The sequence below is a fragment of the Cladophialophora psammophila genome, assembly GCF_000585535.1.
Source record: "Cladophialophora psammophila CBS 110553 chromosome Unknown aczJe-supercont1.64, whole genome shotgun sequence".
In the NCBI taxonomy this organism is placed as follows: Eukaryota; Fungi; Ascomycota; class Eurotiomycetes; order Chaetothyriales; family Herpotrichiellaceae; genus Cladophialophora; species Cladophialophora psammophila.
This window is the reverse complement of record NW_006912985.1, coordinates 10,539-26,917: the sequence shown is the minus strand read 5'-3', so window position 1 is coordinate 26,917 and position 16,379 is coordinate 10,539. Positions and strand designations below refer to the sequence as shown.

Below are 16,379 nucleotides of genomic sequence, written 5' to 3'. Positions count from 1 at the left end.
CCCAACCAGTTCATACTATTCAGATTGTTACTAGGAACCCTAACCCAGTTAGGCCCCAGTAGGATCTTTAACATTTATATAGAATAGTTTAAATAATCTAAGATAATACTATTTTCTAAATAATTTTTCTAATCTCTAAGAACTTTTAAGAAAGTACTTCTTCTCTATTAAATAATACTTTTACTAATATATTCTTTTTTAATCTTTAAAGAATGTCTCCGATTAAAAGCTACTTTAGTCGCGCTAGCGTTAAGCGTAATTCTCTTTAAAAGATTATAAATCGCGGTATAATTTACTAACTATAGCGATACGGCATCGAATAGAGTTCTATAGCTCTTTCTTTAGCTATTACTCTCTCTCTTTAGTCGATTAACTTATTTAGCGTACTTCCGTCCGTTTAAGATATATTTACCGAAAGAATCTTATTAATCTTACGCTTATAGAGCGTATTTACCTAAGCTCTTAAGTCTTAAACTACTTTAATTTTTCTATACTTTATCTTATTTCTTATATTATTAATTAAGTTAATAAAATCTCTTCGTCTCGAGAGCCTAATTAGCTATCGACTATTCTTCTTATCTCGAAGTTTCGGTGAGAAAATAACTCGACGAACTTTAATTATAGTCTCGTCTACTAAACTTTCTTCGTCGTGCTAATTAATTAAATTTAATATATAATCTAATAGATCTCTACTTATTATATATCTTTCTATTAACGCCGAACTCTTATCTTCGTCTTCGTTCTTTTAGTAAAGCTCTCTTTTTCTTATAGTTATAGAGACTAAATCTTTTAAGGAGGCGAATAGAGATCTCTTATCTTTCTATTCGCTAACTAATTTAATTCACTATATAATAATTTTACTATTTCTATAGTTTTTTTATTCTTATCGACTTTCTCTTCTTTTATCTTAATCTAAACGATATCTCTATTCATCTATAAACGAAGAGTAATTATATAATTTCTATCGTTGTCTTATATTATCTATATTCGCGCTATAATCTAAAATAAAGTTCTTAATATTAATTAATAACTAGAGTCTATAATTTATATAATATAAATAGAAGTCTTAATATTTATATCGGTAATAGTTAACGTTAACGAATTAATTAACTTAATAAATCGCTACTTACGTCTCTTATCGTAGCTAATAAGACTAGTAACGCTTTAAGTAAATCGAATCGTATCTTTTATTTCGATTTTTATTATAAGATTCTTCGAGATTAAATTTATCTTCGCTCCGCTATTAACTAATATTCGTTTATATCTATAGCGAAGCTTAATATCTAGAAACGAATATTTAGTAAGAGCTAATTTAGTAATCTAGAAATAATTACTTTCACTATTTAGCCGCACCTTAAAGACTCGCGCCTTACGATATAGAAGCTCTTAACGATCTTCGTTATACTTCTAAGTTTTTCTTAAGAATAGCTTCTATTTCATTTTTTTCGACCTAGCTAATATATTCTAAATAATAATTCCGACTATTTTCTATTTTAAAATCTTATTAACTAAGCTTATCGTTCCTTCCGTGAATATTCGCCTAAGTGCCTTTTAAAGCTTTTCACGGGGTACGAGCTACTCTTATTTCTATATATACGTTCTTCTTTTCTAACGTTATATAACCGAACTTAGTTTCGTATCTCTTATTATCGTGTCTTAACTTTCTAAAGCTTCTTAAATAATATTATCGTAGATAATCTTTAGTTCTATAAAGCGTATTCGTCTTATTAAGTTTTTCCTCGATTATTTCGTAGCTTAGTTAGTAACTTTAAGAATCTCTTCTATATATTATTTTAATTAAGCTTACTTTATAATTAAATAGTTCTTTTCTTTCTCTAATCGTTTTAGAATAATCTTATAGTCTACTATACTATATTTAGCTTTAGACTCTTATACTTTACTCTTATTAAACGTTCGGATAGTCGTAATTATAGTCTCTTTAATTTTCTCTTTCGAAGAATTATTAATTACGATCGAGTCTCTATATAAATTTACTTTAAGATAAGAGACGCGTAAACCTTTTATTAGCTCTTCTAGATTATAAAAGATATCTTTAAGATAGTCTAATCTAGTCTTTAATTATAGGAAACGAATTTCTTTAATATCTTTTCTTAGTACTTTAGACTCTATTATAATATAATTTCTTAAGTTAAAATAAATTTATTTAGCTCGTAGATATTTCTCTAAATGCGAGTAGCGAGGCTATATATATTTAATCTCGCTATAAAAGTAATAAACTATATTACGTCGATCTCTCTTATAGCTAAGTCTCTCGGTTACGAATACTCTTAATCTTAGCTCTAAATTTAGATTTAATATATAACTAAATAAATCTAAATTTACTATCGTTATATTCACTGAGACATTAATTATTTCTATCACTACTTATATTTATTTCTTTAAGTCTCTTATTTCTAGTATCATCGTACTTTAGAAACGATTAGATAGTTTATTAATATATTCCGTTAATAATAGCTTAGTAGAGAGAAGCACTATTCTTTATTTAATTTAAGAAGTTCGAGAAGATACTTCATTAGTCGTTTTCTTAGTTTTCTTATTCTTTTTCTTATCTTTTATACTTCTCTTTTTCTATTTTAATATCGAGAACTTTTCTTTACGTTCTTTCATTAAATTATTTAAAGTCTAATCTTCTAAAGAGTTTATAAAACGATTAGTATTATAGTGGGCTTACGAGCGATCTATAGTCTTTTTATAAATCTTATCGTACTTAATTATTTTAGTATCTCTATAATTATTACGAGCCCACCGTTGTCCCTAAGTACTCTACGCCCTTCACCCGAATCGGGTGGACGGTATAGAAAGAAAAGGAAAGGATAAGGCAAAGGACGGTTGAGGCACAAGGCTATCGGTTAACGCTGCCTTACCCTTTTCACGTGACAGAAAGAGGGGAAGCTATAAGAGTCTCCTCTCACCTGAATCGGCTGAGAGAGAACTCTTTCTTTTTCTTAAGCGTTGAGTCGTTGTCAATAGGACTACGTAAATAGAATAAGGTATTCAGCTACTCTAATTCCTTTGTACCTACTGCGTTGCGTAGGTCCCTAATAATAATCGATGTCTAAATCTAAGATAATTTTATTACGATCTCACTTTAATAATCTTTTTAGTAATTATTTATTTAATTAAATAGAGATTACTTTTTCTTCTTTAAGTAAAGTATCGTTAGTTCTTTTAAATTCGCGTAGATAAATATATATATTTTTCTTACTCTCTCGCTTTTTATCTTTAAGCGATTATAAATAGAAAAGAGTTAATATTAGTTAATCTTTATCTTCGTTCTTTTACTTCTTTAGTATCTTCCGCTTAATATTTTTCTAATCTCATAATTTATATTTAGATAGATTACGAATAATTACTATATAGAAACGGTTATAAAAACGAATGATCGCTTTAGTACGATCTTCTTTTAATTATCGATTATATAGAGATAAATACTCGAAATTCTCTAAGAAAGTCGTAATATTTAAGTCTTTAAAGAATAAGTATTCGAAATTCTTCTTACTTCTCTATAGTATCTTTAATATAATTAGCTTATTTCTATTTTACGCTATTATCATCGGATTCGGTATCGTTATTATCTATATAGATTCTAAGAAAGACGGTTATAAGAAATCTCTAGAAGAAGATAAGAAAGCCGCGGAAGACACTAAAGAAGTGCTCGTAGTCGGTTTTCGAAATCTCGATATTCTAGATTACTTCGATATTATCGCTTCTATACTTTAAAAGAATTAGTTTAGAAGCTCTCGAATACTTACGATTTCTTAGAGTAGTAGCTAAATTAATAAGTAAATTAGCTACGCTTCTAGTAAAGTATCTTCTTCTCGAAACTTAATTTAATAATTAAATAAATCTCGCTCTTTAATACTTAGTTCGTAATCTTTTCAATCTATAAGTGATCTTCGTATACGAGAGAACCGATTTTCTTAATTAGCTCTAATATAACGTAAGTAATCTCTATAGCGCCGATTAAATTTATATCTCGAATATTAATTAGCTAAAAGAACTATATTCGACGTAGTAATAGCTAGCCGTCGATAATATTTTCTTTATTTATCTAATCGTAATAGTCTAAAATCATCATCATAACTTTATATCGAATTCTCTATCACTATATTTCTCTATCTTAAAACTTTTTCGTATTCCGTGTTTCTTTACTTCTTCTCTTTATCGTCGTTCTATATATCTTAATTCTTCCGCGGGTATACTTTTTCGACGACTCGCCTAGAAGAACTTCTAGATCTTTAAGAGATAGTCTTCTTTCTCTTCGAGTTTCGCGTTAGGCTTTATACGCTATAATATTATAGCGTCTTATTCTACTAATCGAGTATCTTCCCTTCGGAAATATCTTTACTATAGTATTCTATTCGCGACTAATTAATTTACTTCTTTAAAGAGTTATTTATCTTAAATTCTTCTTAATATTTCGGTTTTAAACTCTTTCGTAGAAAAGATTTTCTAAATAATTAGCGAACTTTATCTCTATAAATAGTCTCATCGTCTTTTAAAGTTAAATCGATATCTACGCGAATTAGTTAATCTCGAACTCCTATTTAGTCGTATCTTTCACTCTTTAGTATTAACTTTAGTAATTCTTAATATAGTATCTTATTAAGATATTATCGTAAAGAGCTCGAATCTTCGATGAATAGATTATCTTCTCGCGGTCGCTAACTATAATAGAGCACTTTAGGGTTTAGCGTGCACGTATAACAACATATAGAGGCCTATCCAGTAGATCGGGAATTAAGAACGCGTTTCTGGTTAATACTGACAAGATAACACCACTAACACTATTTAGAGGGGCAGCGGCTAGGGCTATAAATACCTAGTATAGCGGGAGCATCGACGGATAGAATAGGACTAATAAAAAAAAACACTTAAGAATTAGATAGACGGCGTCAAAAGTTATGGAATTCATGATGCTCTGCTCAATCTCTAATGAATGGCACACTGCTAGCACTATAAATTGTTCTGTATCTTCTTCTGCCAGCCCATTTAGGTTTGATATGTGACTAGATAACTTTTCCTCTCTGCCACCGCTCTATCAGCCCAGTACGGCCCATCATAGTATAGCCACCTTGCCTTGTTACACTATATAGTTCTTAGTGATAATTAACTATTTATACTTTGCGTGATCTATATTTAGTTTATACTATTTAAGGGCTTATTACTAAGAATCCTAACCTAGTTAGGACTTAGTAGAAATCTTAACACCTTACTAGAGTCACTATTTATCTAGCTAATAATAGTAGCTAATTAGCGAACAACGGAATAGATAGGAATATATTTCATTATCTCTAGGTTAAGTATTCACCTTTTTAATAGTATTTTCTATATATTCGATAGTAACTATTATAATTCGTAGGATAGAGACCTTAATTAAATGCCCTTCAGTCTACGGATCAACGTATTATGACCGGCATCGTTCGCGGCGGCGGTAGCGCGAATAGAGGGATATCGACGTGCGTAATAGTCGTCGATAGTATCTTATATTCTAGCCTCTCAATTAGCGTCTATTTGAGCGTTCTGGCGAGATGGTGGGGTGGTGATTGAGTGGTTGCAAGTGGAATGGTATACGTGGTGGTGGGGTTGACGCGTGGTGCGTTACTTAATGGGTGGACTTAGTTCGCTTGGGTCTCCGCATAAAGATGACGTGGCCATCCCTCGGGAAGACGGAACATCGAGGTTGTGTTTTCAGTGGGGTTGTCACATCGTGCTAAGCATTTTTGACCTCGTATACGGATAGCGCTATGCCGGCAGACTGCCGGCGATCACTTCGCATGTTGAGAGCTAAGCTTTTTTAATCTCTCTCAACAGTGAGAGGACTCCCTGCTCTGCGAACTACAGTACCTCTGCTGCTATTGGCATTTCTTTCGTATACCTTAAGCACTACACCCACAGGTAGCGTAATGGCACTCCGACAGGGGTCCAGATTGCATAAGAACTCTCAGCGCGAGTTGGATGTCAAAATCACTTTCAATTTTCACTTCGATAGTTGAGGGATAAAGGGTAGAAATCCCTCACGGAAGAGGCGGTGAGTCTGTTGAAAGGGAATCTCTGACGCACTCCTGTAGGAGCCGACATTGGGATATAGTCACTTAGAATAGGCGAGTAACGGATGACATCTAACACTCAGCCTTTTAGGCTGATCGGGTAGATTCAAAACTTCTCCACCAGAAATAGGTACGAGTTTTGTCGGAATAGACATTCAAAAGATGGCAGTTTTAGACACAATAATGTATAATCCAAGGACAATAATTGATTCTGAATTCTGTTCTGTGTGAGTCTCCCCTCGACGTTGAGGTTCGTGTGCTTATCTTTCAATTCACACCCTTCGCGAGCGAAACTCCTTTTCTAGCTACAATCTTACCCTGGTGAGATCAGGCAGTGCGTAACACGTCGCCTACCCCCACCCGGGAATGAACTCTCTAATAATCGGTTATGCAAACACCGACATTAGCGAAAATGGCGAACTCGCTCCTTCAACGGTCTCCATTTCATACGCTAACACGGACGGTGGTAGGGAGCTTCCGCCGGAGTAGGTATTTAACAAAAGTCGGCTGCTCCTCTACCCTAATTTCCAAAATTTCTCCTCCACAACGTGCCGTCCTTTTAGATGTCACTTCTACAGAGTACAATTTGGTAATCTGAAAGTCTTATATTTAGTATATTCATGAAACGCTTTATGTTTGCCTCTTATTTCTCATTTTGTGCCGGCGGTGAATCACTACACCGTCGACATTGCGGAAACTCGATTTACAGCGCATTGCCCGATATTCTTGACCCCGGATAGGATTCTGGGATCGGGATGATTGCATGTTGCTTCAGTATAATCCTTCAATCCCACACGCGTTAACGACCTAGATTTTGTGAGTATGTGGTTTCGTTTCACGTGACCGTTTCATCTCTCACACAATTCGCCGTCCCACAGAAACTTAAAGGGTGGAGGAAAAAAATAGAGGGATAGCTTATCCACCATGTCATTCGCTCAGAAGAATATTTTTGAACTATTTCGGAAGGCCGGGGAAAAGGTAGAGGTTCGAGGAGTCGCCCCAACTCAGATTGTCCACGCCGGAAATAAGACACAAGAGGATAAAGAGCGCAACATCACTATGTTTATTGAGAAGCCTAAACAAAGACGACTTGATCGATGGCTTGACAAGGTGGTCCAAATCTCTGGCTCACAATTTGTGTTCTTGTCTATACTAACAGCTCTTTTAACCTGGGCCTTGCTCGGTATCAAATTTGGGAGGAATAAGACATGGCAGATCCTCATATCAGATGCTCAGGCAATTATCTGCTACATTTTCGATTCGTTTCTAGTCCGCCAGCAGCTGAACGCTTACGACGAAGACATGGCAGTTGCTACGCAGATGCAGTCACGGTCGATCAGCAATCTGCGAATGCTGTCGAAGCTGAAAGATCAATCTTCTCAGGAACAGCAAGCTAAACTGGTTGCCCGTCTCGATCGAGAATTTTACGTTAATGACAGTATTGCAAGCCAGTTGCCATCTGAGGGTCGGTTGGGACGCTTGGTGACCTTCGTCGCCTTAACCATAGGTCACATGGTCACGATCTTCTTATTTTGGGTTGGGGTATTTATCTGGCTCGGCATCGGCCATCTCTTCGACTACAGCGATACATGGCAGCTTTACATGAACTCTGCATCATCCGCGCTGATGGTCTTTACATTTATATTCATCGCCAACATTGGTGAACGCCACAGCGTCTACACTAAGAAATGCCTCGATTCTCTCTTCCAAGCAGACTCATCGCTTGAACTACGACTCCGATCCTTAACCCACGACGTTCGAAGCAACATTGAGGTGGTGATTCCTGCTCCGAAGGTCGGCAAGATTCAGCGTGCCATCTTCTATTATACTGATTTTGTCGGTACCCTGGTGGGGATTGCAATCCTCTTTACGGTGTTCGCTGCTTGGGTGGCAGCCGGCCCGGCTTTAAAATTTAGCTCAAACTGGTGGCTGTTTATTGGAACTTATGCGGGTTTGATCGGCATGTTCGACGGATTTGTGCTGCGGAATATGCAGTCTCGCCTGAGATCGTATACAGACGCCGCAATGCAAGTCGTGGACCGGAGAGACCGGCTTCTTTTTGAAACCATCGGTCTACCATTTCCCGTCACGGGTCCAGAAGAGAAGATCCCCGTGACTCGCCGAGTCTCCCAGACATTGGACCGAATCACTTCGCACCAATTTACCGTCGTCGCCGGCTTTCTGACCGTGGTAGGTCTCGTTGCAGGCGCGAGTGCGATGAACTGGAGTCTAACGGGTCAACTCCTCTGTAACGTTCCACCGAGTATCATCGAATCTTTCCTGATGATAGTCTTGGTCACCGGCCACAATTCGATTGAAGAAAAGAAGCGAAGTGAGCTTCTCATACTCTATGAGAGGCGTTTGCGACTCTCGGGCTATGTCGAAATGATCGAAGGGCTGCAGAATGAGTCCACACTCGGCTCTCAAGATAAAGAAACTGTTGTTTACACGACTTCGACCCCAATCGTGTCTGAATGAGTGCCGAATAGCGGCGAGAGTTAAGACGGAGATGCGCGTGTTTGTGGACTTCAATGGATTAAGACACCACCATGAGCATGGCGGTAGGCTATCGGAATTTCACAAGTTTCTACGGATGTTAGTGGCGACAGGGAGCGGTGATCAGAAGAGATAGAGAGCAGAAAAGAATAAGGTTTACGTCGATAATATTCCGGACGGTGGCGGCACCGTACGGCAATAGCAATACCGAAGCAAAATTAGATCGTTAATAATTTATAGTTGAATTAGTGAAACTATGATAGATTCGGGAGAGCGCTGTTCGCTTATTTCTTTAGCTTTTATCGTGAGAAAGTTACAATATATTCGCAAAGGGAAGAGCGGTTTCGGGAACCACTATACTACTTTCTGTAGCTATTATGCGTTTCATCATCGATAGTTTCGCTATAATAGCTATAATAACTTAGACTACGGGCTTAACACTTCTAGATAGAAGCTATCGGAAGATCTAACTTAGATTAGTGTTAGACATAGCCTTAGAAAGCCTACGGAGAGTACATAGAGATATACTAAAAAGGAAGCTTAACCGAACGTAAGAAAGTCTTAGAAGTAAGGCTAAGAAGGTTACGTAATATCTAAAAAAGAAAGAAGTTAGTATAGTAATATATTAAACTAAAGTATACTAATAGATTAATATACTATTCTACATTATCTTATATAATGGCCCTTATAAGTATATAGTTACGCTCCCTTCCCTTATATAGTTACGCTCTCTTCCCTTATATAGTTATACTCTCTTCGTAGCTAATTTATCTTAGTTATTAAACTATACTATTCTTAGTAACTATTAATAAAATTTTCCGCGCGATCTTAGAAGCTCTAGGCCGCCCTAAGCTATTAAGATAAGTCTACGTCTTATATAATCTATAAGATCGCTAGATTACTTTAGCGAGCCGCGTATTAACTTATAGACTTCTAGAGTTATTACTAATTAATTTAGTTATCTCTAACGTCTCTTTATTCTTTCTATTCTATATCTTTTACTAATTATAACGTTTATTCTATAGCTTCTATATACTTTAAATATTAATAGTTTATTAAAACTATAAGCTTTAAACTCTATTAAATATATCTTTATTAGTAGAGCGTCGTTATTCCTTTATATATATAAAGACTATATAGTTTTAATAGAACTTCGATAAATATAATATTATAAAGATTTATAAATATTTAAATATTTAACGTATTTTAAATATATTCTAAAGTAATTATAATATATATTATTTATTAATTATTATTTTTTTATATCTTTTATTAATATAATATATAATAAATAAAAAATAATTTAAATTTTATTTAATAATCTTATTTATTTAAATATTATTATTTTATACTTATTATTATTAATTTTTATTAATTTTAATCGCTTCTTTATACTTCTTTTATTTATTAAAGTTAAGTTACTTTATACTTCTTTCATCTATTAAAGTTAAGCTACTCTCTAAGATTTTTTATATTATTAATATATAGAAATATAATTCTATTAATTCTCTATCGATTCCCGTTCGTAGTATCTTAATATCTCGTCTCGTTACTAAGATATTAAGATTTAAAAACTAAGTATAACGAGAAATTTTTAATGTTCTTTACTAAGAATTATTTAGATGGGCTTACATTAAGTAGCGTAATAATTCATCTATTAGTTCGCCTATAGTATAATAATTTATTAATTAGTTCGTCTATAGCGTAATAATTTATTAATTAGTTCGTCTATAGTAACGTTAGTCTCTTTATAGATTCTATCTTTAATAACTTAGCCGAATAATAATATACTCTTCATCGCTTTAGGACTTTAATACGATATTCTAAAGATATTTCTTCTATAAGATATTCCTTAGTAATAAAGTCTACTCGAGTATCGAAATGTAGAAGACTACTATCGATAGATAATACTCTAGATTCTTTAATTTAGCGTAAACGAGATTAAGATCGTCTTCGATAACGAAGACTTCGGCAACGATAATAATAAGAGAGAGCTTTAGGATAGCTAATATCTTATTAATAGCGCATTAAGTCTTTAATTAAGTAACTCTTTAAGTTTTCTAATTCTAAACTAATCGTCTAAACTATAGAATTACGTCTAGAAGAATATAACTTTATTCGTAACGTCGAAGATATTATATAATAACTTATTACTATTAATATTAACGAATATTATATATTCTATATTAATACTAACTAGTTATATTAATCTCGTTCTTCTTATAGATAATATAGTCTCTATACTATAACGCTTATTTCTTAATTATTCTAGATTAATAGCTATACTATCTTAATCATCGTTATTCCGAAGTTAAGATATAAGCTAAGATTATTAATGAGTTTAGAATACTCTCGCTACACTATATCGTCGGCTATAGACTTTATCTCTTAATTAACGGTAAATTTATTATTATTTTATCTCTTCTCACTTCTAATTTAGCGAATTATAGTTATTAAGTTATCTCTTCGTTACTTCTACTATCTCTATACTATCTATACTTCCTTACGTATATTAATTATTTACTTAATTATCTTAATATTCTCGAAATCGTAAAGATAATATCTTATACTTATAATTTAGCGAAAGTAATAGTGATAATAAAGAGAATAATAACGATAATACTAAATTCGTCGTTAAGATAACTTCTTAGATTAATATTATAAATTATATTACTTCCGATAGCGCGCTCACTTTTAACTTAGCTAATCTTTCGACGATATCTTTACTATCTATACGTACCGCGATAAATATCTTTTTATCTCTTTATTCTTCTTAAATAGCGACGTAGAATATTTTTAATAATTCTTACGATCTAAATAATTTTAATAACTTCTTTAGCTTTAATACTTCTCTTAATTAAACTAATTTCGACGAGATTAAAGTACGAAAATCGAAGAAGAAAGATAAGAAAGATAAAGAGAAGAAGAGTCTTAACTATAATAATAAGAATAGTAAAAAAGACGACGACGATCGAAACTAAGTTTCTTTCGCGGTATAGAAGCTACTCTCTTAGTATTACTTCGACGATTACTATAGTTATATATGAGAGAAGTATATTTAACTTAAATAAGAGTATAAAAATATCGTAAAGAATTAAAAGTACTACGATCTCTTATTCTACTTTCTATAAGCGAACTTTTTTTTCGTATTACGACTAAATTACGATATCGATTAACTACTTATATTAAATTAAGCTAAAGCGAATTTTACTTCTTTAATAATATAATGAAAAGAAATAATATATAGAATAAGTATTAATTATCTTTATCTACGTTATATCTATCTATATATATATATTACTTCGTCGACGAATCCCGAGATATTCTTTAATATCGATAGTTTTCTCGACTTTACTATTTTTCTCGGCTTTACCTACGAAGAATTAAATATTAAGTTCGCGCCTTAGATTCGAAAAAATATAACGACGGATATCTATATTACGATTATAATATATCGTGAGGCCCTTATATAAGATTATTACTATAAGCTAAATTAGAGAGACTATAAGTCCGCGATTCTCTACGTCGTTTAGACTCTTCTACGTAATATCTCTTACTTCTTCGTCGCTCGACTTTTCGACGCTCGGGATATCGAGATATACTTTCTCTTTTCTTATATCTCGGTTAATAATTACTTTATTAATTTAATATAGCACTAACTAAAACGATAGTTTAATTAAATCTTTCTTCTAGCTCTTAAGTTAATTACGCTCTCTTATATTTTATAATATCTTCTTACGTCGCTTTATTAAGCGTAGACTAACTTCGTAACGATGTAAATCGAGAGTCGTTAAGCGACTACTACGAGCTATTAAAGTATTTAGATAATTCATTATACTCTTTAACTATATCTTCTTTAGCTACTATAGAGCGCGATTATCAATCGAATCGAGATATAGAAAGAGTTCTAGAATTTCCGCGATTCTTAGATCTTCTTCTACGCTAAAGAAATTAAGCTAGTATTTAAGATTTAAAGTAACTTCGCTATTATCGTTCTTAATACGCTTTAACGATAAAATAACTAAATTCGAAGAGTACTACGGTGAGAATATATTAATTAAGATCGATTCTATCTTAACTTAGAATAAAAGATTTATATTCTTCGTTCGCTCTTCGACTCTTATATTCTCTACGTTCTTACTACGTATCTATAGCGACGATATTATCTCGAATTCTATATCGAATAGCTTTACCGAGAAGAATCGAGAATCTCGTCGTCGAATAACGTCGACGCTCGCTTCTATATATAGACGATACTCCGTAACGCCGTCTTAATTACTAGCGTCCCACTGAAACGGTCGCGCCTTTATCGCGGAGATATTCGATATATCTAGAACTATAATTCGATAAAGAAGATATTCGATACTAATAAACGAATACTCTTTAATAACGATATAATAAAGAAGCTAGCGGTGAACTTCTTAGTAAGTAAGACGGCGCGCGCCGTAGTCGATAAACGTCTACGAGAGAGAAGAGTCTTACGTCGAGTCTATATTTAGAGTCGATACCGAATACGAATCGCTCTCTATAATAATCGACGAAAGAATTACGAAATTCGCTAGAAGACGCGAATTATTTATAAGTATATCGTCGTTATTATAAACACTCTTCGTACGTAATCGTCTTCGTTAACACCGATTCATTCGATTTAGAGTTACTCCCCGTACGTATAGACTATTCTCATCTAGATATACTTTTTATTTCTTCGCTACTACGTTAATCGCTTCGCGTTAAGATTCGAAGTTATTTACGCTCGGGCGATCTTAGAGACGATTATATAAAAGTAAACGAAGATTATAGCTATATTTCTTCGTTATCTTCGATTTACTTTAGGCGCGTAGTAACTCTCGCGAGAACTCGCTCTTTAATAAAGTAGACGAAACCTTTTAAAAGATGAATAGAGAGAGAACGCGATAGAGACGAAGAGCGTAGTTTCTCGTCGTCGTAGTTAAATTAGTTTAAGATTTTATAATACTCTTTCTCGCTACGAATATTATTAAATAAAACCGCGTATTAATTAGCGCCGATTAAAGTTTTACGCCGATATTACTTATCTAATCTCGTTTAGTAATCGAGCTTTATAGAGAGTATATCTTCGTCGAGAAAGATCGATTCGAGACTTCTTTAACTATACATTAGCAAAATTTCCCGCGCGACCCTAAGAGCCCTAGGCCGCCCTAGGCTATCAAGATAAGTCTACGTCTTATATAACTTATGAGACCGCTGGGCTACTCCAGCGCGCCGCGTACCAACCCATAAGCTCCTAAGGTTGTTACTAATTAACTTAGCTATCTCTAGCGTCTCTCTATTCTTTCCATTCCACACCTTCTACTAATTATGACGTTTATTCTATAGCTTCTATATACTCTAGGTATTTATATTCTATTAAGACTATAAACTCTAAACTTCATTAGATATATCTTTATCGATGGAGCGCCGTTATTACTCTATATATATAAAGACTATATAGTTCTAATAGAACTTCAATAAATATAATATCGTAAAGGCCCGTAGATATTTAGATATCTAGCGTATTCTAGATATATTCTAGAGTAGTTATAATATATACTATTTATCGATCATTATTTTTTTTTACGTCTTTTATTAATATAATATATAATAAATAGAAAATAATCTAAACTTCGTTTAGTAACCTTATTTATTTAGATATTACTATTTTATACTTATTACTATTAATTTCTATTAGTTTTAATCGCTCCTCGCCGCTCGCGTAGTACTTATATTTACGCCGAGTACTTATCTTCTTTCTACTATTCTCGACTATAAAGTATAGTTCGGTCTAATTAGCGTATTCTATTTAAAACTCGCCGAAGCTCTTCGTCGTTAGAGACTACGCTTTTCTTCTCGTTATCGTTTTTCTCTATATATATTTATATCGATAGAGGTTTCGTAATAAGTAGCTTTACTAACTAAGATATTAAAGTATTATAAACTTAGTTTATTAAAGTTATAAAGCTTATATTTAAATCGAACTTAACTTATTAAATAATTTCTATGACGTACTAATAAAAAGTATATTCTTAGACGTTCTTTCCGAGTACTTAGTTAATCGATTACTACTATATTTTAGTATCTATTACTTTTCTCTTTCGGTATCTAACTTATCTCGCTAATAATAAGATTAGTTATAAGTTAGTTCTCTTAATTATATTTCTTATTTATACGAGTAGATAATATTTTCTTCGCTAACTTCTACTAAAGATACGATAATAAAAATATTCTATATAATTCGAGTATACGTAAGTCGTTCTTATATAAATTTTAAAAGACTTCTTATAATTACTCTTTATCTATATTAGCGACGAAAAGCTTAATACGCTATATTAAAATTTAATATATTATCTATTATTTTAGCTAGCTTTACTAATTTTATAGAGTTTTAAATTATATATAGAGATCTAAAAAGTATTAATAGTCTTCTCTTTTTAGTAGAGGAAAATCTCTTTTTAAAGTCTACGTTATAATCTTTTCTCACTCGTAAATTTATTAAATATTCTTATAAATATTAATATAGATATATTACTAAATAATAAATTATCTCGGGTCGTAGAGAATTAAAGTATTTTTTAATTCCGCTATACTTTACTAAATCTAAATCTATCTTAATTTAGAAGACTTTATTAATTAGTTAGATAATACTCTTCGACGTTCATCGATCTATTATATTCGTCTATTTCCGAGTTAGTATATATATAGTACTAGATACTAATATCTATCTCTTCTTCTCCGGTAGAATCTAGTCTATATATAAAGCGATTATAATTTAATAGAAACTATATCTTTTTCTTCGTCGTACTCGTTAAATCATCGACGGCGAAAAGCCATCGTATCTCTTCGCGTATACGCTATATAACTTTAGAGCGATAGTTACTAACGTAATTCCGTATCTAGTGGTGATAATTAACGAACGCGTAAATATTCTTAATTACTAGTTAAGATATCTTTTTAGTCTTCACTAAGTGCGAGCTTAATAGTATTCTAAGAGATGAAGCGATCTAAAATATTCTTCTATTCTCGTAAATATTATTTTAGACTTATTAAACTAGAGATTCTTCGAACTCTATATTCGCGTTTATCTACGTATTATATCTACGTCCATTTCTCTTATTTATTATATCGTTTTCGAATAAGACTCGCGTAATTATTAAATCCTTATACGCTTTAATTATTTTAATATAGTCTTTAGAAGACGAGAACTTTTCTCGTCGTTTTATATCTTCGAATATATTAGAATAGTTTTATCTCTTAACGTTAGATATAAGATCGCGATCTTATAATTCTCTTCGCCTTCTCTTTCTACGACTATATTCTTAACTCAAACGATTAATAAAGAATATATTTACTAAGAAAGATATTAAATACTTATCGTCGCGAACTAAGCTAAAGCGGTGTAAAATCTATTCTATACTAAAAGATTTAGATATAATACTATCGTCTAACGAACTTTATATCTCGGAAAGTCTTCGAGAGAAACTACTCGGAAAATACGCGTCGAATAATATATTATACTTACTACGAATTATTATAGATTATAACTAGATATACGTTAAATATTTTAAAGTCTTTATCCGCGAATAATTATCTTATTAAATTTAATACGATAGAGCTAATTATATTAAGATCTAATTATAATATTCTTATAAAAAGATATACTTATTACTCTTATTATAACTCTTTCTTAATTCGACGATAATATTATCTATGCTTCTTTCTCTTTATTAGTAATTTAAAATTACTTATTCTCTTTCTTAGAACTAAAATTACTATCTTCTTTAATCGATAATAAATCTC

General features: G+C 32.4%; 1 protein-coding gene across 1 annotated transcript; it reads left to right on the top strand.

The window, feature by feature from the left end:
- Positions 1-6,995: 6,995 nt before the first annotated feature.
- On the top strand, positions 6,996-8,549 carry A1O5_13465 (uncharacterized protein; the record flags this gene model as incomplete). The annotated part of the gene is made up of 1 exon (XM_007754030.1): positions 6,996-8,549. One exon carries the CDS (start codon positions 6,996-6,998, stop codon positions 8,547-8,549), a length of 1,554 nt encoding a protein of 517 aa, XP_007752220.1.
- Between the last annotated feature and the right edge of the window lie 7,830 nt (positions 8,550-16,379).